The 23,703-nt window shown below is 53.0% G+C and overlaps 1 protein-coding gene across 2 annotated transcripts in view; it reads left to right on the top strand.

Annotated features, from left to right (window-relative positions):
* The first annotated feature begins 8,375 nt into the window (after positions 1-8,375).
* Kcnq4 (potassium voltage-gated channel subfamily Q member 4) overlaps positions 8,376-23,703 on the top strand; it is a 51,737-nt gene continuing 36,409 nt past the window's right edge. For both annotated transcript variants that reach the window (XM_021159917.2, XM_021159918.2), the window contains exon 1: positions 8,376-8,993. In XM_021159917.2, the coding sequence (XP_021015576.1) occupies positions 8,677-8,993 (317 nt within the window). In that variant the 5' untranslated portion in view covers positions 8,376-8,676. The remainder of the gene's footprint in view (positions 8,994-23,703) is intronic.

Below are 23,703 nucleotides of genomic sequence, written 5' to 3'. Positions count from 1 at the left end.
CACCCATTCCTGTTACCGCTTGCATTAATTTAGACTTCATTCTTAAGTATTTCAATTGATTGGTGCGATTGGCCAGCAGTTGCTGTGCACTGCACGCTCCCTTTAAATGGCCCCGCCTGCAGGGCCCATTCAGATGTAAGCAAACCCTTTGGTCCAGCCCCAAAGAGCCCCTATCTAATCCCCAGCATGATCCCCTTACACTCTGAGCATTTCTGAGTGTTCCCATCCTCAGTCTAACTGATCTTCACAGTGACCCTTCCGAAGCCCGGAAGATAGAGTACAATCCCTGAGATACCGGCAGTTTGAGAGGTCCTGTGCACTGACTTGTCCAAGGTCATTCTGAATTAGGGGGTGAGGTTAAACACAAACCTTGGCCTCCTGACCCCTGTTCATCTCCAGATAGATGCTTTATCCAAAGGCAGGAAGGGATGTGTGAGAGAAGAAAGCTTTACAGAATGTCCCACATTGGCTTTTACTCAGCTCCCAGGCCACTTTCCCCAGCCCTGAGTGTAAGTGGAATAGTAAATGAAGTTGGTGCTGCTCTCTGGTGGTTGGGTAGGAATTGGGGACCCCTGGGATTTTGAGAGGACAGCGTGGTTGATGCCTTGCTTCCAGGTTGGCCAAGGCCACGAGGGGGCAGCATACCACCCTTGCCTGGGTCCTTACCATCTAGTCCTATCCTCTAATCTATTTGAGAGAGTTCTAAGAACTAAAAGGGGTGCGATCATTTTCTGCTAAGACCACAACAAACCCCTTGAGGAGAAGGTCCTTTGTGATAACAGTAGGACAGGAAACTTCCTTCTTTGGAGTATTGTTTGAAGAAAGTAGTCCATTCACCGTATAATTCCAGCACCTGGAAGGTGAGGACAGGGACAGGAAGTCCACATAGCAAGTTCAAAGCCAGTCTGGGCTACATGAGACCCTGACTCAAAAAGGGGGGGTGGGGTGGTCCTACATTCTCTCATTTCATCACTCTATTAATAAGTTAGTAGCCTCTCCTACTTTATAAGGAAGAAACTGAAGTACAAAGAGGTTAAGAAATTGCTCACCTCTCTCTTTGCTTCTTTGCATCCTGCTTGCCCCCACTGCCCACTGACCGCACTCAGTGTTCTTGTACTAACTGGTTGGGTTTCTGAACTTGCAGCCATATTTTCAGAATGTGCTGGCCCGAGTGCCTGGAAAGCCCTTTTCATTTATTGATCTCATATACATCCATCAAAGCCCAATTGAAATGGCTCTCACTGAGAAACTTCTAATTCCTTGAGCAGAGTCAGCGAGGACTCTCTCAGTGCTCCTACATCAACGTCTACAGACTATTATTAGAGCTCACATACACAGCTGGGCAGCAGGGATTTCTTTGGCACCCTGTGCGCATGTCAGATGCTGTTTAGGACATTCTGCATCCAGCTGAGAACAAGCCAAGCAAGGTAGGTACTGCTGTTGTGGACTGAAGCACCTGCCGCATCCTCCATCTCTGCTCTTCCAGGCATTTTGTTCACTTTTGGGTTTTTGTTTTTGATAAATATATATCTCTTTCTATCTATCTATCTATCTATCTATCTATCTATCTATCTATCTATCTATCTATCTATGAGTACTGATGGTCTGCTAGGCAGGATCCTCTGAGATAGACCTTAGAAGAAATTATTGTGGAGGAAAATAGAGCTAAACTGGGGAACAGAGGGCTTGCCTAACATAAAGCCTTGGGTTTGATCCCCAGCTCATGATAAACTGGGCATAAATAGCACACACCTATAATTCCAGCACCTGGAAGGTGAAGACAGGGACAGGAAGTCCACATAGCAAGTTCAAAGCCAGTCTAGGCTACATGAAACCCTGACTCAAAAAAAAAAAAAAAGGGTTTGGTCCTACATTCTCTCATTTCATCACTCTATGTTAGTAGCCTCTCCTTTATAAGGAAAAAACAAATACAAAGAGGTTAAGAAATTGCTCAAATTATGTTGTGGTGCACACTTTTAATCCCAACACTGAGGAGGTAGAGGCAGATGGATCTCTGAGTTTGAGGCCAGCCAAGGCTACAGAGAAACCCTGTCTTAGAGAGGGGGTGGGGGGAAGGGGAGAGGAGAGGAGGGGAGAGGGGAGGGAGGGGAAGGGAGGGGGAGGGGGAGAGGGAGAGGAGAGGAAACACAAAGGAAATTTCTCAAGGGTACCAGTTGGCTGTCAGTCTCATGTAGCCTGACCTCTGTTGATCTTGCCCCTTTCCACAGCACCAGCTACCTGTAGTGCTTTCTAAGGTGACATCTGAGATATTGAGAGAAGACCCTATGGTGGTCAAGTGCCCAGTCACATGAGTAGTTTGGACACAGCCTCTTCAAGGCCCCAGAGCCAGGCGAGTGATATCACCCCTAGCTTAGGTATCATGCCACTGCCATAGTCCAGAAAGAGGGGACAAGAAGACAACAGGGCTGGCATTCAAGAGGGGAAAATCTGAGCTGGGTCCCAGCTGGGTCAGGCTGGACTGGGTTCCTCGGGCTGGCTAGTGCTAGGGCAAGATCTGAAACAGAGCCCCAAGCTGGCCTGCGCATCGGAGCCTCCAGCCCCTTCTTGGAGACCTGGCCTTCAGTGAGCCTTATGGCACCTGAGTGAGCTCCAGCCCCTCCCCCTAGGCTCTGTGCCTTTTTAACAGGTGATGTCTGTGGGACAGAAGCTTTCTAAGATAATGTATGTGTCCAAATGTCTTTATTTTGCCCTTTGATTTAAACAACAGCTTGGCAATAGATGGAGATGAAGGTTCACAATTCTTTGCCCTCAGCACTCTGAAGATGATCTTCCACTGTCTTTTGGCATCTGTTGTTGCTGATGAGAAGTTTACTGTCAGTTCAATTATTGGACCTTTGTAGATAAGTGATCTTTTCTCTCTGGTGGCTTTTAGAATTTCCTCTCTATTCTTGATAATCTTCACTTTTGCCTAAAGGTGTTTAGATGTAGGTTTTTGTTTTTGTTTTGTGCTGTCTTATTAGGCAGTCTGTAGATCGTCAAACTAGAAACTCATATCTCAGTTCTTGAAAAAGCTTGGTCACCTTTCAGTATCTCCTGAGTGATGACACACATACTGGAGATTCCCATTTGTTTTGTGATATCTCTTCTTTCACATGTTTAATTCCCTTATTCTGCACCTTAATCTGGTAGCTTTTCCCAGTTCTAACTTCTAATCTACTGATTCTCTCTTCAGCTTTATTTACTAAGTTGCCCATTGAATTTGTTATTTTTCGATGTCAATGACCTTAGTTCCTTAAAAATTCAAGGTTAGTAGTGTTCATTTCTGCTGTGTGTGTCTGTTTGGTGTCTTTCTGGTTTTGTTTTATAGATGCTGGTCCTTTAGCTTCTTGAAGATTTTTAACTGTATCAGACTTCTTTCAGACTGTCCCATTTTCTCTTGGTCTTTAGGTATGATACATAGCAAGACCCTGTCTTGAAAACAATCCAGCATTTATCTACCACACCTAACATTTCAAGGAAAAGCTTCTATTGATATTTGACGAGATTTGAGGTCAGAGACCAGGAAGGCTCCAGAAGCCTGAGATAGCTTAAGACCAAGCTTGCCCTAGAAGTGCTGCTCTCTGTGCCTCTCCATGTTGTCTCTGAGCCTCTCACCTCTTGTAAGAGCCCCTGAACTCATATCTCCTACCAAATATTAGCCATTCCTTTTCTAACTCTCCTCCCTTGCACTCATGGTCTTCAGTCCCTCCTACTCTCAAAATCTGCCTCCTACCCTGTTTATATTGCCAGGAGAGCTAGCTAGCTTGCTTGCTTGATGTGTCTGTTTGTGCTGAGGTTTGAACCCAGGTCCCTGTACCTGCTAGGCAAGAGCTCTGCCGCTTAATACATCCTCAGCCCTGTTTTGTGTTTTATTTGGAGATGAGGCCTCACTAAGTTGCCCAAGCTTGCTTTGAACTCCAGCACTTGTGATCTCCCAGCATCAGCCTTCTGAGTAGCTGGAATGACAGACACGAGCCTCCAGGTGACACTTGGTGACTCAACATCCCTTCCTCTACACTCCAACAGCTCTACTGCCCCAGTGACTTTTGCTGAGACCAAGGAGCTGCCAGAAGATGGCCCAGGACCACGGCCATCTTCATGGCCAGCTCTCCAGCAGCTAGGGAAGAAGGAAGATTCCCAAGGGCAGAGGAGGAGCTGCAAGTTAGGAATGGATTTGACCTTTGTTTCTACACCCCTTTCTCTTTCTTTGTCTTCTTTAAGTGATCCCTGCCTTTGAGCCTTAAAAATCAATGGAGGTTTACATTCACCGAGCTCAGAGACACTCCTCTCTGAGCCTCTTCCCACTTCTGTGGCTCTGAACTGTCTGGCCAAACAAGCTTGGGGGGGGGGGGCAGATGAGTGGTCCACTCAGATCTGGGAAAAGGGGCTCCTTAGCCCTCTCCAGTTCTTTGAATCCCTTTTGTCCTTAAGCCTCCTGTCCATTCTGGACTGTCTAGGGAGTAGAAAGAAGGCCTCTACATCCCTCAATGGCTTCCTGCTATTGCCCTGTGAGCACCTTCTGCCAGTTCTCACCTGAGCAGTAAGAAGTGTCTCCTATCTGTACAGCCTCTGCTAACCTGTGCCTTCTGGCATTGCTGTGTCTGGCCCTCTTGAGTCCTCCTCTGCTCTGGACCAAGGCTCAGGCCCCATCTGCTATCCAGACTCTTGAGCCTCTGCTGTTAACCACATTTCTTCTTTCTTCCCTGTGCCCTAGAATACCCTCCCTGACCCAGGCCCTGGCTACTCTCACACACTGTAGCCTAATGCTCTATTGGGCAAGTCTCCACCCAGCCTGAGGCTGCCTGACAGGTATGAATCTCCTGAGCTCCCAGCATGTTTGGGAGATGCTGAAAGAGAAGCAGCAGCAGTTTTGTGGAGCCGTGGACCATAAAAGTTTTTCTCCAAGTCCCCTTCATTCCTGTCCTAAAGTAGGCTCATTGGCCTTCTCTCATTGCCAGTGACAGCTTCTCCCTCCTTGGGCCCTCTAGCAATCCAGCAGCTGTAAGAAGACTCAGGAGAAAATCAAGTGTTGGCACACACTGGTAATCCCAGCACTGGGAGGCAGGCAGGTGGATTGTCGCAGTTTCAAGACCACCAGGACTATGTAGGCAGCTGCACAGGAGACCATCAGAGAGATAGGGGAGAAATAGGCAGGTGGGAGGAGCCTGGAGCCCCTCACCTCAACCATTCTTTACCACCTTATGATTCTGTCTGCTAAAAGAAAAGAGAAAAAAGAAGAAAAAAAAAGAAAGAAAGAAAGGGACTCCTGGTGCTGACAGTGGCTGAAAACTGCTGAGTGCAGTCAACCCTCCCACTCCAGCAAGGAATCCGAGCCGTGAAATGACCTGAGGTCATAACAGGAGTCAATACCAGGGATGAAGCTACTACCCCCAAGAACCAAGGTGCCAGCCACTTCTAGACCTTGATCCTCTCAGATCTGGGCATCCTACCCCCTGGCAGGAGCCAGTGCTAGAGACTCAGAATCATCTCTTAGAATTCCTTCTCCTTGGCACTCAGGGCCCAGGAGTTCTGGGAAAGTGCAAGACAGTGAGGGTGTGAGCTCACTGCCTGGTTGTCTCTCCTTAGGTGAGTGTCCCTACCTCTCAGCCCATTTCCCACCAAGCACCGGACTCTGTTCTTTGTAAAGGAGAGGATCTGGCCCCCAGCTGGTGCTCAGCAAATGGGAACACTCTCCCTCCCCACCCTTCCTCGCAATCAATACCTGCTCCATTGATGGATGATGGGGACAGTGATGGATTACAGCAGATCAGGGAGTTGGCCTGTTCTTATACAGCCCTGGAAACTCAGAGCCAGGGAGAAACATGGGTCAGGGGATGAGCTCAGAAGACTAGGCAGGGTTCCCAAGGAGCTGAGGAAGCAGAGTTGAGGAAGTTGCAGAGGGTGGAGTCAAGGGCATAGATGTGGGAGTTAGAGGATGGTATGTGGAAAGCCATAGCATACCCCACCTCCCTCCAGTAGGGAGGCTAGACCTGGGAGCCAGAGACAGCTGTTTGCTCAGAAAAGTGTCTTAGTCACTAAAGCCTGCTGTGGGGAAAGTCCGTTCTCTGTCATGTCCTGGGAATCCGGATGGGCACAGGAAGGCCACTGAGTAGCACTCAAGAGTAGCCACCTGTCCTCTCTGGACTCTCTCCTCTGCCTCCTACACGCGCGCACACGCGCGCGCACACACACACACCCTAGGAAGAACTCTCTCTATGTCTCCCTCCTCTCACTATCAATGCACAATACCTTCCAAGAGGTGCTGACCTTCAGAGATAGCCTCTAGGACCTCTGTAGATGCTTCTGAAATCTAGCTTCCATCCCAACAGGAACTACAGTTCTCTTACCTTCCCCCCAGCCTTGGATAGGGTAATATAGACCATGAACTGGAAAAAAAATGACATGACGAGGACCCTCTGCTGTGGAGTTCCATTCACAGAGGGAAGGGGAGCTTGGCAATCTCCCACACGAGAAGGGGAGCATGGGTTCATAGGTGGTGCTCAACTGGAGGATCAGATTTCCCAGAACAGACCCAATTTTAGATATTCCGAGTGCTGATAAGGGCAACCTGAATTCAAGTTCCGTTTCAGCTAAGATCAAAGCCTCAAAAGACCCCAGCAGCCACTTTCCATTGTGTAATTTGAATTCTTGACTTGAGTCCCATCCCTGGGCCTCTAATGGAGAACTTGCTGTTTACCAGTCAGGAGAGACAATGCCATATATGGGGTGGGGGATATACGGGCTTCAGCTTATAGGGAGAAGATAGATATATCTAGCCCTGGCATTTGCAACCATAGCGCCCCCCCCCTTCCAGGTCTAGAAACCTTCAGTTCTCAGTAGGTCAGGGCATGACCTATGCAGGAGCACTGCGCACTCCCAGCACCAGCAGCAGTGGGAGAGATTCAGGTCAGACCCCAGAGTGCATCCCAGCTGGGCAGGAGGGTAAAAGGGTCGCTAGGGGTTGGGGTACAGGCTGCCAAAGGTAGCTTGGGGACCTCGGATCCTACCCACCCTCCCTGTTCATAGCCCTCCCTCCAGCCCTCCCGCTCTGGCGCTCAGCAGATCAATGCTGCCTTTGCTGACAGCTGAGAATCGAGTTTGCAGCCCGCCCCCTCCCCCGCCCCTCCGGCTAGCTGTGTCCCCCGAGATCCTCCCGGAGGAGTGGAGAAGAGTTTGCTGCGGAAGCGCTTCACCCTGGGGCAGGGCCTGCGGAGGGAGCGGGAGAGTCTGGTTTGGCCATCGCTTTAGGCCGGGGAAGAGGGAAGGAGGGCCAGCAAACCCGAATCATCACCTAGTACACAGTCAGGAGGGCGAAGGAAAAGGGGCCAGACAGCTCACAGCTGGAGACGGAGGTCAGGCACCGAGAACTTTTTGCTGGAGAGGGGTGCTCCTAGAGAAAGTCCGGGTGGGGTGCTATAGGCCTTTCGGAGTGTTCTGTCCGTTCCCCTAACACTGGCTTGACGTTTACTTCTATACTTCTATCTGCCCTAAACAAGCTTTCCTGGGCTAGAGTGGGAGAAGTGGGTGGCGGGTGTGAATCCCACGGAGCGGAGATGGAGTGGGGAGATGAAGGCAGGTCCGTAATCAGGGAGGGAGCGTCCCCTCTGCTCAGGGTGATCAACTGGGGTCTCCTCCTTCATCAACAAGACGGGAGGAGAAACGCTTCTGGGCACAACTGTGAGCTGCACCGCTCCACACATCTCGATAGCTGTAGGGCACCGGGCCCTTCAAGTGACAACAGCAGGAGGAACGGAAGCTGCTGTCCCAACTTCACTCTGCCCTCAGCGCATTTTAAACACCCTGCACTAGAAACCGAGGGCACGACCCGACGGGCACACCTCCTCGCTTACATCACCCATCGCGCTGTACTGCCCGGCTCTGCACACCCTTCTGCACTCTCATCCATCTATCTATCCACCCACCCACCCACCCATCCATCCATCCATCCACCCACCCACACACACTGAACCCACGCAGACCCACGGCTGGCTAGCCAACTCTCACAAGTAGGCACTTCTCTGGACACAAACACCTCCACTCTACAATGTAAGTGTCCCTCGAGCTACCGCGGCCACAACTCCACACTCCACGCCCCACTTTCCACAACCACTCCCCAGGCGTCCCAACCTCCCTCCCAAGAGCGGGCCACAAGGGCCACACCACTCGTACACGCCCGGCCTCGGGGCCCGGCGCGCTGCCCGCGCCACGCGCTCGGGGCCGGGACACACCGACTGGGCGGACCGCGCGCCCTGCCCCGCCGCGTCCGACCCGGGTCCCCCTCCCGGTGCTCTTCTCTCTCGCTCCCTCCCGGATTTGGGAAGGCGGCCGCGGGGCGGGCGGGGGAGGGGCGGGGCGGGGCGGGGGAGGGTGACATGTGAGCGGCGCGCCGGCGGCAGGTGGAAAGGCGAGCGGCATGGAGCGCGTAATAAGAGAGTTGGAGTCGGAAAGAGCCGCCCCAGTCGCCGGGGAAGCGGGCGGTCAGTACGGGCTCCCGCGGCCCCGAGGCTCCGAGCGACCGCCTCCGGACCCCGCACGGACCCGGCCTGGTCCCTAGCCCCCGCCGCCTGCGTGCGCGCCCAGGGTCGCCTCGCCGGCCCGGGGTTCGAGCCATGCGACTCTGAGCCGCTGAGCGCGCCCCCGCCCCGCAACGCCCCGGCCCCCCGCCCGGCGCCGCCCATGGCCGAGGCCCCCCCGCGCCGCCTCGGCCTGGGCCCCCCGCCCGGGGACGCCCCCCGCGCGGAGTTGGTGGCGCTCACGGCCGTGCAGAGTGAACAGGGCGAGGCGGGCGGGGGCGGCTCTCCGCGTCGCATCGGCCTTCTGGGCAGCCCCCTGCCGCCGGGCGCGCCCCTCCCTGGGCCGGGCTCCGGCTCGGGCTCCGCCTGCGGCGGCCAGCGCTCCTCCGCCGCGCAGAAGCGCTACCGCCGCCTGCAGAACTGGGTCTACAACGTGCTGGAGCGGCCCCGCGGGTGGGCCTTCGTCTACCACGTCTTCATGTAAGTTGGGGCCCCCGCACCCCTAGGCGTGCCCCGGCTCTGACCCCGCGTGAGCCAGACTCTTTAGGGACCGCCACCCCGCGCTGGCTCCACCTCTCTATCCTATTGCCCCGGGGCAGACCCTCACTCAGTTCTCCTCTCGGACCTGTGCCCACTTTTCGGTCTCCCAGTCTGACCTAACCCCTGATCTCCCAGCCTTGACCCCTGTTGCCCTGCGTCTAACCTCTTCTGCCTGCTCTCCTTACTTTCATCCTGATCGCAGAGCCCCACTGCTCTGACCCGTCATTCAGCTTCTTGCTCTTCTCTGCTTTACCAAGTCCGAAGCCGCTAAAGTGGGACTCCCCTTATCTTTTGTTCACCTCACCCTCCCTGTGTCCCAGACACAGAAGACCCTAGCCCCTACATTATTTTTCTCCCCTCAGGCTCTGTAGCTATGTTGTGTTCCCACCTGGTCCCCTTGGAGATTTCTCTCTTCAGAGACAGGCTGTATCCAGATCAGGGCTGGCCTTTGATTGTCTAGGTGTCTAGGGTCCCTATGGCTCTGACAGGCCTGTGTACTGTTTCCAACTTTATCCGTGTCTTCTTTAGTCTTGCTCCGCACCCTCAACTTTGAAGTACCCAAGGCAGCAGGCTGCCCCGCCTGCCCTACCCTGTCCTGCCTTGCCCTGAAGGCTGGACCCAGCTCTCCTGCCTTGCTGGCCAGCTGTACTAGGCCTGGCTCTGGGCATGGGGAAAAAGAAAGAAGAGAGGGGTATGTTTGGAAACAATGCCTCTGTGGGGCCCCTCCTCCCCTCAGCAGGCTCCTACAACTTTCAAAACACTGACCCCTCTTGGATGTAGAGAGTGAATTTTGGCTCAGAAGGCAGTCTTGGGGGAAGGCCTGGTCGGACCAGGAACATGAGAGGCCCAGGCCATATCGGTTAATGGGCTGGGCCTGGTGCTGAGATGCTGAGAAGTGCCTGGGAGAGACAATGAGCTGCTCTTACTATTGCCTGCTTCAGGGTCTCCGGGGCAGCCCGCTTTGTCCACCTGATAGTCACTTGACAATCTGTCCCTATGCTAGACTTGAGTCTCCCTTTGTGTGTAAGTTAGCTTGTCTGTTAATCTCTCCTCCACCTGTCTGTCCCACAGCCTTTCTGTTGGTCTGTCTGTCTTCGTGCTTTGTGGGCCTATCCTCTTACTTATTTTGATGCCTGTGTGTCCATCTGTCTATCTCTCTGTTCACCTGCTTGGCCACCCTTCTATCTGGCTTTCCCCACCCGTGTCTTTCTGCTTGTCCTCCTTGTATGCCCTCTTACCTCTGCCCCATGAGTCCTGGGGTGGGGGGCTGGGCACAGAATCTCAGGGGAAGAGGAAGATGGTACCAGGAAGAATAGAGAAAGGGAACTTTCTACAGACCCACTTAGAGTGGCAGCTGTGGTTTTGTGCAGAGACCCCAGGCTAAGACTCTGCAGGGTGTAAGGTCAGGCTTTGGATCCCAGTGAATAATCAGGGGCAGCCCGCATCTCAGTGCACCCAAAAAACCTGGACGGATGTCTGTTGGATGTAGTTGTCAGTGGAGTGATATAGTTCAGTGTTGGTGGACTAGGGGCTCCAGTGTCCACTGAACATTAATGTGCCAGAGCTAGAGGTATATCTTACACACACACACACACACACACACACACACTCACACATACACACACACACACGAGTTGCATGGCAGGCCCCTTATGTGCCCAGGGAGGCTAAGACACAGGGCACAGCTATGCTTTCCACAGGCTTTTCCCTGGAGGTGACTTTTCCAAGGCATGGCAGGGCCTAGAGAAGTCAGTTGGCTCCTAACTTAGTTCCTTGGCCCCAAGCTGGGGCCGTCAAGTGGAGATGAAAGCAGCCTAACCCAGACCAACCATTACTGTAGCTTCTTTAGAGGGGCCTCCCCTTCTTACCAGGAGCTAAATTGGATGACACCTTTGCCCCACATCCGGCTCTCTCCAGATGCCAGGAATGCCCTGGCTAGGGGCAGCCGTGTCCAGAACACTTGTCTCCAGGAGCTCAGGATGGAAGTGTTGATTGGAGCCCTAGGGGAAGACACATGGTGTGACAGTGTCTGGATGTTTAGGGATCTCAGGGAACTGGCTGTAGATCTTGGAGGTCAAGGAGACCGAGAAGGCCCTTCCTATTGAGTGCTGTGTGGCACTGTGTTAGTTGAGAGCCTCTCTGAGCATTAGATCTGTAGGTCATTGGAGTGGGTAGAAATCTCGTATTTTGGGACTTCTTCATGATTGGGCTAATGGGTGGGAAAGAGCTAACTGAACAGTTGTGTGGGTGAGAGGACTAGGAATGGGTGCTAGCACTGGGGGTGGGAGGGAGCCTACACAGAAGTGTCTCTTGTTCTCTGTGACTTCCAGATATGGACTTTTCCGGCCTCTCGAAGTAGGGACTTGCATGCTCTTGCCAAGAAGTGCTTAGGGTAGCATTTCTAGCTTAGCCCCACCCCCACTCCCTTCGAGTGGGGTGGGATTCCCATGCTTGGGGCATCAGTTAAGAGCCTCAGTTAGGACCTGTTTCCAGAGTCCCAGGCCAAGGGTGGCGTCCCCACAGAAGGGCCTAGGAGAAAGGATTTGGGAAGGAAGATGGTTGAAATACCTCCCTCATACCAGTCAACTGGTCTCCCAGGACCCACACCTTCCAGGACTCCTAAGGGTGGAGAATTAAGCCTCTCTTGCTCTCAGCTGTGCCTCTGGGAAGTGACAGAAGCCTGTTCTGTCCTGTCTTCTCCTTGTAAAGATCAGAATGAAGGGTCACTAGACCCTTCTGGGCTCTCTCTGTCTCTAGGCCCTTAGTCCTACCACTTCGCCCCTTCACCCCAGAGCTCCTGCCACTAGCATGTACCCGCCCCCCGCCCCCCCCCCCAGGCCTTGCTCTTGGCACTTTACTAAGTCCTCATTACTGAGTCCCTAGGAGCAGACTCACTCCTTGTGGTACCCTCTCAGACCACACTAGCACCTTTGGAGTCCCAAACGTGGAAGGGGCTGTGAGGGAGCACGCCCCTCCCCCATGTCCACTCTGCTTCCCTGGCCACTGCTATGTCCTCACCACTCAACCCTTGCTCCCAGCCCCCAGCAAACTTCTCTAAGTGAAGGTTTAAGACTCTGTAAACATCCTCCCTCAGCCTTGTCCCTGGGGTCAGAAACTGTGGGAATGGGACGAGGAGGAGGGTAGCCACAGCTCTCGGGGCCTGTACACTCCTAACTTTGGAGTCCCCCCACCCCGACCTCCTACCTCAAGCTTGTGAGACAGAGCATAGCCTGTCCAAGAAGTTATCCCAGCATGGAACACCCAGACCAGACCAGGTCAGTTCTCACATTCTGACTGCCCCATCCCAACTCTGAGAAAACTAAGGCTCTGGAGACCAAAGTCATGTGACAAATTGGTAGCAGAAGCAGAGGGCCAGACCTTCAGTCCAGACTCCCTGTCCAGAACCATTCTCTCTGCTCACTCAGGCCACCTGGTGTGGTCCTTGGAGTTCAAACTGAGATTTCTGATTTTGTGCAGGCACACACCCTTCCCAGCCTGGTGAGGCAGGCCCTGCTATCCTCCCCAACTGACAGGTGAGGAAGGGGAAGCCCAGGGAAGGTCATGCCATTCACAAGGAAAAGCCTCAACCCAGAGCCCTCTGTTATCCACTGACCTTAGCTGGGTCAGGCCCCAGACCCTCCAGAGCATCTGTGTCCCTAGGGCCTAGCACACCTGCTGCCAGGGGGCACAGTGATAAGATTTTATAGAATTGGGTGAAAACTGTTCTGCTGTTTCTGGGGGCAGTCAAGCTTGCGTTGCAGAGAATAGCCCTGTTGCATGCTGTACTCACCACAGCCCTGGCACAGGTGCCCACGGATGTCACACATGCACATGCGGCAACATCCAAGAGAAAGAACTGATGTTCCACCCTCTCACTAGCTTCATAGACAGATCAGGAGGGACTCTTCCCTTAGTGAAATTTCTGCCTCTCCTTTCCCAGGGTTTCAGGCTACCTTATGAGCCGTCCGGGAACTCTGATACAGTGGGGATGGCTTGGGCTCCTCCCATAGGGCCCCCTGAGTTCCTTTGCCCAACCCTGCTGTGTGCGGCTGGGTCTATCAGGCATAGAACGAGACACACTTTCCTCCAAGGTGACACTCAGCCTCCCAGACAGCACTGCAGAAACCTGATGCTCCAACACCTTCCCGATGTGACTGGGAAGGACTTGGAGTGTGTGACCCGTGGCACTTTTGTGCTTCTGTTTTTCCTTTATAAGGAGTGGGAAAGTGAAGATGTCAATTTTTCAATGGCTTCTTTGCCCTTTCCCTTCCCCTGGCACCTGCCACTCCCTCCTTCTGAGTCAGGCCACTGTCTGTCTGTCCCGCTCCAGAGCTTAGCACATTTCTCCTCCTCACGGAGGAAGCCCTTCTGAATGTCTGTCTACAAGCCCCGCTGCTGAAAGAGCCCATAGCCACACAGCGTTGGAACCAGGCATGCTTTAGGAGGCGATTATTCTTGGGCTGGAGGCAGCACTTGGAGTGGGTGATTAATTTTAAGTTCTCGGAGCCATCAGAGTCACTGAAGTGGCCCAGGAGCAGGGGGAGGAGGCTCTGGGGCCTGCCCCAAAGGAACTCCATGGGGAAATCTCTCCACTCTGGTTCTCCACAGTGCTAGACCTTGACAGCTCTGCCGTGACAACTGAGGGATGGGAGGAAGAGGGGAGGTTTTTTCATTTCTCTGGAGCTAGTTCCACAGGGACCTAAGACTTGGCCTTGCAGATGGAGTTTGTTTCTGTAGCTGCCCTTAGCTTTCGTGAAAGTTGCGTAGTCTGTCTGAGTTCTGGTTGTCTAGTCTGAACAACAGGAATACAGCTACCTCCAGGTGGCCAGGGCTGAGGAAGAAGAGCAGCCAGTGTTTGGTCATAAGTCCTCGTCCTGATGGGAAGTCTGACAGGGTCCTGGGCTCAGCAGGGGAGTATGTGTGCTGAGGAAATAGTGGGGGTGGTATTGCCCATGTCACCTGTGTATCTGCCAGGAGCCTGACACTGTGTCTTTGTGGCGTTCTGTGGAGCAGCCTCCAGGCCCACCTGAACTTTTTTTCTCTTTTAGAATGAATCTCCCTATTGTAGCCCAGGCTAGCCTCAAACTTCTAGGCTCATGGTCTCCTGTCTCAGATGGGGTCAGTGAATCCCTCCAAGCTTCTTCCTTGCACCCTCTCATTTATGCCTCCTAGCCATGGTGTCAGGGGACAGTCATCTTTGCTTCTTGCTGGGTAGGGGATGTCACACAGCTCATGCCCGGAGTCACTAACCTGAGTCTCTGGGCTACTTATGGATTTGTTTCTTCCGTTGTGTCACAAATGACATCAGCCAGCACAGCGCACAAGCTTTGCCAGGCTTGGAGAACCAGAGACTTGCCTGCAGGGAGCAGATGGGGGAGGGGGTGTCTGCTGTGGGGAAGCTGCCCAGTCTCTAAGAACACTGCTCTCTAAGTCCCCTGGGGCCCTGGTTCTGGCTCTGTGTTTGTGAGTGTGCCTGTCCCTGCACCAGTGTGCCATTGTGGGGTTGAGGTTTGGGTTTCATGGTTCATGTTGTTGTTGCCCCCCCCCAGCCCCACCCCACCCCACCTCTACCCCACCCCCATCCCCAGCTAGCTGACACAGAGAGATAACCCAGTACCAGTGGTCTCTGGAACAAACCCGGGAAGATGCCCGTCCACACTCCACCCTGATCCTCAGCCTCAGTGTCCTCTTCTGCCAGATGGGCCTAACAAGGAAGAGGACCCCACTTTCTCAGGATTGCAAACGCAAACCTATGCCTATGGTGAGAGGTACTGCTGACTCAAGAGTTGAAATGGGAGAGGGAAATCTCGTAGAGCCTTCTGCTAGGCCCTTCAAAAGACACCAGGCCATTTAGAGGGCTACCCAGGAGGCTGCCAGTCCCACGGAAGCTCCCTGGGGCTGGGGGGAGAAGGCATCCTCTGGCTTCAGAGGTTTGATGGAACTCACCAGGACTCCAGGCAGACTGAGTAACTCTGTCCCCAAGGCAGGATCTGTGTACCCTGGGGCTTGGCACCTGGGGGTGAGGAGCGGTGGGGGGGGGGGGAAGCCCCAGGCGGCAGACTAATTGGGCTAAGAATCCGTGGGCAGCGCCTGAGGGAGGCAGGCAGAGAGAGCAGAGCAGTCACTCTTCCCTCATCCTTCCTCCATGGAGAATGGGAAGCAGTGGGTGGTGTGGGGTCTCTGGCCTAGAGGCTGCCTGGAAATCATGTGACTCCTCAGACTCTCATACAGGCTGGTGGTCTAGGAGCAAGCTTGCTGGAGATGATACAGTTCAATTCTCACAGAAACCAAAGGGATGGAGGTCAGTTAGCAAGAAGGACTGTCAAATAGCCAAGAGCTGGAGAGGGATTCTGTGGGATACTCTTTTCATAATGTGGAAAAGCCTGTCTGACAGAGCTGAATGATTTACTCTGATCATCCCCATCAGACAGAGGAATGGCGCCCTCCACAGCATGGAGGGCGGAGGGTAGATATGTGCTTCCTCTGAGCCCAACATTGGAAAGGAGATAAATCAGGGTCTGTGGGCTCTGGAGTGAGGGAAGGGCTCTCTACTGTGTCTCCCTTACCCTTCCTTCCTTACAACCCCTCCTTGGAGTGTCCAGGTCTCTGCCTTTGGGTTTATTTTTTGCTGGGCTTGGCTGTCTCTAGGGGTTGGAGAAAGAAGGAGGGCAAGAAAGAGTGGCTTTGTCAGCACAATCCAGGTGCTTCTGGCCCATCTGGGCCTGAATGCCACCCTCTGCAGAAGGGACAACCCTCACCCAGGTGCAGTCAAGATCCTGAGCCCCAGGGAGAATCCTCCTTCAGGGATGGGGTGGGTGGGATCCACACAGCTTCTCTGTCTAATCCACCTTGCTGCAGTCAGAGCAGAGACTCAGAGCTCCAGAAGCCTCAAACCAATCAGGAGACAGGATCTGATGGCCCAGGACACAGCTCAACAGATAGATGTTGTTGTGTTGTGTGCCACATATCCCCAGGGAAGGGCCAGCCCCTGAATACATTCTGCCATTTCCCCTGCCAGTCTCTGCTTAGAGGCCATGGAGTGGGAGAGGTGTGATAGGGAGGAAAGTGGTACCCTTGGTCCACCAGAAGGATTAGGAAGGCATACAGCCTGGGAACCGAATAAGGCTGAGTGAGCATGTCTGCAACTTCTTCAGGTTCTTTTTATTTTTGGTGTGTGTGAGTGTGTGTGTGTGTATACAGGGTCTTTAGGGTCTTTCTAACTGGCCTAAACTGACTCGACACTCCATATCCTCCTCCATCATTATCTCAAGCACTGGCATCACCACATCTGGGAGGTTTTGTAAGTGATGCTAGAGATCTAACCCAGGGCCTTGTGCATGCTCGGCAGGCAGGCTCATGTATACACACACACACACACACAGAGAGAGAGAGAGAGAGAGAGAGAGAGAGAGAGAGAGAGAGAGAGAAGTTAAATGACTGCTGGGCATTGGTGGCTCACACCTTTGATTCCAGCACCCAGGAAGAATAAGCAGGCAGATCTTTGTGAGTTCAATGCCAGCCTGGTCTCCATTTGTGGGTTCTAGGACAGCTACACAGTGAGACCCTGTCTAAAAACAAACAGATAAATGAATCCACAAACCCACAAAAAGAAGTTAAATGACTTGTCTAACATCAACACAGCTAACATTGGAAGAAGAAGCATTGTAGAAGCAGGATCTGAACCCAGAACAAGACTCCTGGAACCGAGTGCTAAGCTGTCTGCTGCTCTCTGCCTTAGCAGGGGTTTGAGTTTACAGGGCCCTCCTACCTACTTCCTGTCACCTAGGATGCAGGAGATTGAAGTCAGGACCTTGTGCAGCTAAGCAAGCACTCTACTGCTAGCCCCCTTCTTGGGTTGGGGGGAGGAGGGGAGGCTCAAGCCTCCTGCCTTTTCTCTGTGCCTCCTCTTCCTGTCCTTAAATTCTGGGCTTTTTGTCTTGGGTCCTTTCCACACAGTTTCATGGTGGGCTCACAATCCTGTGACATTATGTGATCTTTTTGAGGAAAGTTTCCCTTCCGAGGTTTTATCTCTGGACTCCCAATAGTACCCAGGTAGTGAATACCCAAACTCATCCCTCCAAACTGGTCCTCCTTCCTGGATCCAGTGGCTTTCCTACCTCCAAACCCCAGGAAGCTCTTCCTACAGGCACCCTTTGTGCCCCCTCTTGGAAACAACCCACTATGCGCAGCTAAGTGCTTGGTGTGCTTTTTCTTAGGCTGGTCACATACATCTCTGTCACACCCACTCCGATTGATCCTTCAAAGCCCTGTTTGAACATCGGCTCTTCTCGGATCTCGGAAGCACTCTCTGCCCACTCTACTTCAGCCTCTGCTGGAGATCCTGAATTTTACCTTCTGCCCCATGTATTATTCTTATTTCTTTCTCAATGTTCTGTCAGACCTGGTTAGGGAAGGGCGAGCACTGTGCATGGCTCACATTCGGGAAAGTTGCTATCCAGGCATGAGAGAGTGGCGGTGGCCAGCTTTTAAGAGGAGGAGGGTTTTACCTGCTGGAGAGAAGTAGAGAAAGGATTCCTTAGACCTCCAAGTGCTGGAATCTCTCTCTCTGCCCATATCCTGAGTGCAGAGCTCTGATGGGCAGGAATAGCTAGGGTGAAGGTTTAAGGCAAGCTTTCCTGGTCCCTTTGCAACAGGTTCTATAGAGCCCTTGGTCACTGAGCTATGCAGGGAACCCCTATCCTTTAGAGCTGTAGGCAGAGCAGATAGGGGCAGGAACCCTCCATGCCTCCTGATCAACTGCTCTGCACATACAGCTGTTCTTCCCGTCCCTGTGACTAGCACTGCTATTGTTCGCATTCTGCTGACAGGACAAGGAGGCAAACCAAGTCATGCAGCCAGTCTGTTGCAGAGCTGGGATTTGAACCCACATATGTGAGACCCTCAAGCTCCAAGTGCTTCTCAGATGCATGAGCAGAGAGCCTGGGGTGTTTTCAGTGGCCAAGGGAAACACTGAGGAAAATAAGGACATCGTGGTGACTTTTTCTTTGAGCTGAATGCGGTCCATTTCGAAGACTGTCACGAAGTCTGAGACTATGTGCTTTCATGTGTGAAGTGATGAGGCGAGGATTTTTTACAAATGTCCTTACTTTGGCAAAATAAAAAGTTGAAAACCTTATATGCAGTCCCTGAAGTACTTTTGGAAATTCAACCGAAACATGAAATCCCCAAGAGCTGGGGCCCTGTCCTGGCTCCCGACCAATAGGGCTGTAGGAGTTGGAAGAGACCTGGCAGCTGGAAGGATTATTGGGGGACAGAGGAGCCTCAGGTCCTGTCCCCTCTCACCCTAGACTGTTTCTCAAGACTGACCTGAGGAGTTGGGCTAGCCCAAATCAGGAGCACTGAACCAGGAGTTTCCAAGCCAGGCATGCTCCTGCCTTTGCTTCCTGTGTAATACCAGGCAGGCCCATTCTCACTAAGTCTCTGCCCACCCTAGAACTCCAGTTGCATCCTGCCCACCTCTTGGGCCGTCTGCTAGTTGAAGTTTTGGTGAGTTAGGAAGTGTTCTGAAGAACAGGGCTGTGTGCTGGTTTTCTTATTTTTATCTTCCCATTCTAGGCTCCCACTTCCCTGGAGCCCTGGAGCCCTCACCTGTGTCCCTCTTGCTGACTCTAGTTTGAGCTCTGACATTCAGCCATGGAGGAACAGCTTGGCCCTGTTAGAACAGGTTAGCCAGCATGGCAATGCCTTTCTTGGGAAGCCTGGGGCCAAAGCTCATAGATGCACCGGGCTGAGGTCCTAAGAACACTCAGAGCCCGTATTTAGTAACAAGATCTTCACCCCATCTGTAACCAGAATTGTGCTAACTGGGTTCCACACAGTACTCCATGAATCCCCACCAAGATCCCTATAAGGTAGATAAGTCATTGTGCCAGTTGTTCAGAAATGGAAGCTGCAGCTTGCTGGTTAAGCACAAGCCCTTGTCATTGACAAGAGGAAGAGGCAGGAAGGAGTATCTGGAGAACTAGAATTTTCTAGATTCAGCCCAGACAGTGTCTAGAGAGTCCGAGTGTTCAGGGAGCCTGTGCTGCAGTATCTGGGTGGGAGGGAACCTTGCGCACAGCTGCTGCAGGTCAGGCTTGCAGTGGGAAGGGAGGCTTGCCTGCTGGGTGGTAACCAGCCGCACCTCCCTTCCCCAGGCTCCTCCCCCTATTCCAGCTCTCAGTAACAGTAAAGATAATAATAGCGAGTGTTTATTGAGTGCTTACCAAAAGCCAGACAGACGCTGCTCTGGGAACTTGCCTCTCCACAGCCCTGTGATGTGAATCCTGCCAGTGGGCCCGTTTTTTCCGATGAGGCTGAGGCCCAAGTTAGTTAAGTCTCATGCTTGGATGGTAGTAGCTGGGCCAAGACCCAAACCCTGGTGTCCAGCTTTGGAGGCTGCAGCCTTGTGAGCCTTCTTCATCCTCAGCACCTGTTGCTCGGGGAGACCGTCCTAAACAGCACTTCAACCATCAAGTTCAAGACACTGCTCCTACCTCGTCCTACTATGCGGGACTCATTCCTTGCCCTTTGTTCTGCTCTCATTCAGCAAACTTCACTGGCAGTCCCTGGGGGTGCACCCTAAACGGGAAACTGAGGACAGAGCAGTGAGTCAAGACCCGAGCCCTGTTCCCTAGGGGTGGGGGTGGGGTGGGGGACATGGATGGGTTTCTCCACTGCATGATAAGTCTTTAGGTACCGCAGATCTTGTGGGATCCTAGCAGAGAGTGGTCAAGTGTAGTCCCAACCCAAGTTGACTGAGCAGTTAGAAATGCCTTTGTGGGACTGAGCGGAACCTTGATGGAGGAAGGACTCTGAAAGGAACCCCAGGATGCCGTCCCAATCGGCTTGTTCTTCCTCTGCTTACCCCAAGACCCACATCCCAGAACACCCTTCCACAGCTTCTCCTAACTCTGCCCTGGACCTGGCTGTCCCAACCTGGCCTGCAGCCCTGGGAACTTTGCCTGTAGGGAAAGCTCCAGGCATGTATGCAAACTGCCCTGGGAGAGGCAGCAAGCAGAGCTGGGGGGGTGCTTGGAAACAGGGAGAGTGAAAACAGGTTGAAAGGCTGGTTGGAAAGGGCCAGAGGGGGTGGGATTGGGGTCTGCAGGTGTCCCCAGAGTAGTGATTCTGAACAGCCCCATGAGATTGTGCAAGGATTGACGGAGACAGTGACGGAGGTCTGGAGAAAGAGGAAAGGCCCAGCTCCTCTCTCCCTCCTGTCAACAGCTCAACAGGGTTTAGAAATCACCAGTCTCATTAGACTTCCCAACCCTGCCACACTATTGATGAAGAGGCCAAGGCTCTGAACTGGGCAGAGACTAACCTACATCAGCAGTTGAGCCCAGACCACAGCTTGGTCTTAGGGAGCTGTCACACCCTCTGAGCCTTGCCTTTGTGCTGGAAAGGCACTCCCCTCTCCCACGTGCTGGTCCACAGAGTACTTCACAGCACACCTGGCCCAGTGTGGACATTAGTTATTGTGGGTTTGAATAATCTCCCTGAATCCTTGTGACAGAAATCCTCATGGTAGTACCTCCTGGAGGAAATGTTACTCACGCCATTTCATACTGAGCCTGGGAAAGAAATGTAGCTCAATGGTAGAACATTTGCTTAGGGTCCTGTATTTGGTTCTTAGTACTGAAAAAAAAAAAAAAAGTGTGTGTGTGTGTCTGTCTGTCTGAGGTGATAGCCTGGTCAATAAAGTGAGTTCCACCCAAGCATGAAGATCCAAGTTTGATCCCCAGCACATGGGTTAAAAAGCCCGTGTCAGTACAATTTGTAATCCCAGCATTGTAGAGGCAAAACCCTGAGACGTCCTGCAGGCCTTGCCCAATCAGTGGGCCCTACACCCCAGTGAGAGAGACCTTGTATAAAAAATAAGGCAGATGGCTCCGGAGGCTCTAGCCTCTCTAGACCTGCCCTCCCCTTCACCCCAAATGCTGTAGAGTGCACCTCTATTCACCCCAAGTACTCCAGCATTTCCCTACCCAAGACCTACTGCTCAAAGACTGGAAGGGTGGGGAGCATGAGCCAGGCAGGGAGGGCCCCAGCAGAGAGCTAGGTGTGACTCCGAGGCTGACCTTTACACATAAGCACATACATGTGTGCATGTCCATGTATTTAGCTGGGATAGGCACACTGCCCCAGTTTTGAGCACAAATTAGCTGCTGTCCCAGGCAAGACCCATTAGACAGCTGAGCAGAGTGTTCTCTCTCTCTCTCTCTCTCTCTCTCTCTCTCTCTCTNTGTGTGTGTGTGTGTGTGTGTGTGTGTGTGTGTGTGTATGTACAAGTGTTAGGCTGGGCTGACCTGCTAGCTGGAACTCTGCGTCAACTCCACGCCCAGCCCAGCCTTGATGCAGCTGCTTCCCCATGGGAAGGGCCTTCCCACTTGCCCTCCTGCATCAATGGTCTTTCCCTTGGTCTGTGTGACTGCCAGGGCGTAATCAAGAGGTCACCTGCCAGCCCTCCCCATGATGGGTTTGGCCAACTAATGCTCTCACATGACAGGCATGGGATGAACCTGTAGGCTGGGGAAAGGGATTTGCACGCTCCTAATCTGGGGGCTGCAGCCCTCCCCCTGTCTTGGCTGGGGCCGTGGGAGAGGTTTGTCTCTGCCCTGTGCCCAGTGGCCCCAGCTAGATGCTGGCACACGCCCAGCTCTCTGCCCATGGTCCTCTGTGTCCTTCTCGTGCTCCCCACCCTTCCAGTCTTTGAGCAGGAGTGGGCCTTGGGTGGAGAAATGCTGGTGTACTGGGGGTGGATAGAGGTGCACTCTGCAGCATTTGGAGACAGAGGAGGGCAGCAATGGCAGAGAGGTTTAAGGCCTATGTCAAACAGATGATCCTTTGGTTGGGGTGTAAAGTTGGAGTGTTTGGGGCTAATCCTGGGCCACCCCTTCCTGGAGAAATTTGGCTACAAGTCAAGGAGGCAAATGTGTGGGTTCCCTCCCCCTCGCTGGGCAGTAAACACAGCCGTCGCCTGGGAGATGGGCCCAAACATCCCGGCCCCCCACTGTTATTTATACCAGGGCTCCCTTGCTTCTCTGGAGCCTGGTCTGGCTCTTGAATCCATCCCTGAGCTGGGCAATCAGAGTTGAAGTCCATGTCAAGGTCCTAGATGCTAGCTCACTCTTGCACCATACACACTGTTGATGGCTTCTTGTTCAGGCAGTCCTGGGTCTTGTCGATCAGAAACGTGCTCCCAGGGCTGGGTGTAGCTGGGATGTGCCCTGGGTTTGGTATGCCTGTTGTGTTGCTGTGGTTCCCCCGGACTTTACTCCCCGCTGCCTTCAACAGGGGAAGGCTTAGATGAGAGCTTTTCAGCCCATTTGAAGTAGTAGACCTGCTTCTCCAATAGGACCCTGACTCAGGTCAAAGCAGGGCTGGTTTGGGCGGAGGTCAGGGTAGAGGCTAGCTAGGATCCTGTCCACTCTTCCTATGGAGCCCTGAATACAGACTTGAAACCTGCATGTGGTTCTCCTTCCAGGCAATCAGGGTGAGAAACCAGGGACTGCTAACTCACAGTGAGCAAAAGCAGAGGCAGATAGGATAGGCCCAGTAGGGGACGAGAACGGGGCTATGCCACGGGCTAAGGATCACAAGGTCACAGGGCCTGGCTGTCCCACCCCGCCATATTCTGCCACAAGACTCAAGAGTCCCAGAATTGAAATTCAACCGTGGTTGTCCAGATCATTATGAAGGCAGACGTGCCAGAAAGAACAGAACTCATTTTACTTAACAGCTTGTTAACTTGATTTAAACTTTTAAATATTTAGACTTCCCATATGTGGGTCTCCATTTGAACTCTTTCCCTGCCCTGCCAGCATCAGAGGTGTTTGGGTATTGGCCCTCCCTCCCTCGGCCCAGGCTTCTTGAAGTAACCCCAAGACAACTTTCTCCAGAACCCTCAGGTTTCACAAAGCTGGCAACATCCCAAGTCACCAGGGTTCAAGCCTTGGCATCCACTTAGACCAGCCTGGTGGGCTTGAAGGATCAAGACTGGGCTGCTTTAGAAAATGAATGTCAGTGGAGTGGGGCAGAGGGAGGGACAGCTGGACATGGCACAGACCAGACAGAGAAGACAGTGACAAAGGTTTCTGAGGCTGCCCAGCTAGGGCTTGAAACCCTAAGTGGCTGGAGGGGTACTTCTTCCCAAAGTTGAACAGGGATGCTTGGGGGTGCAAAGGGCTTCCGAGCATGGGAGAGAGCATAGAAATCACTGTGGGAAGTGGACTGAGGCTGTGAGACTGACTTGGGACCCACTCACACTGGATTCCAAGTAGACTGGGTGTGGGGCCAGACCTGACTCCTAAGAGGTCATGAAGAACCCAATAGAGAGACCAGGCTGAGTCCTAGGCTGGCCAGGAGTAGTGGTTGGGGGAGAGGGACAGGAGATAGATTATCTTTATTCTGCCTCCTGAGAATGCTGTCTCTCTTCTCTGTCTTCCTCTATCTGTTCCCCACTCCTGCCATGCCATTTGCCTTGGGTTTCTGGATAGGAGGGAACACTCATCCTAACTCCCTGCTCCCTTTACAGAGGGGCCACTAGAGGCTTTCCCAGGCTTACTGGCCTGCGTATTCATTCATTTATTCATTCCCTCACTCAGTAGGTATTCATTGGGAACCTACATTGTATCAGTCTTGTCCT

The sequence above is a fragment of the Mus caroli genome, chromosome 4, assembly GCF_900094665.2.
Source record: "Mus caroli chromosome 4, CAROLI_EIJ_v1.1, whole genome shotgun sequence".
Classification (NCBI taxonomy): Eukaryota; Metazoa; Chordata; class Mammalia; order Rodentia; family Muridae; genus Mus; species Mus caroli.
Note: the sequence above shows the minus strand (reverse complement) of the source record. Positions and strands in the feature narration are given on the sequence as shown.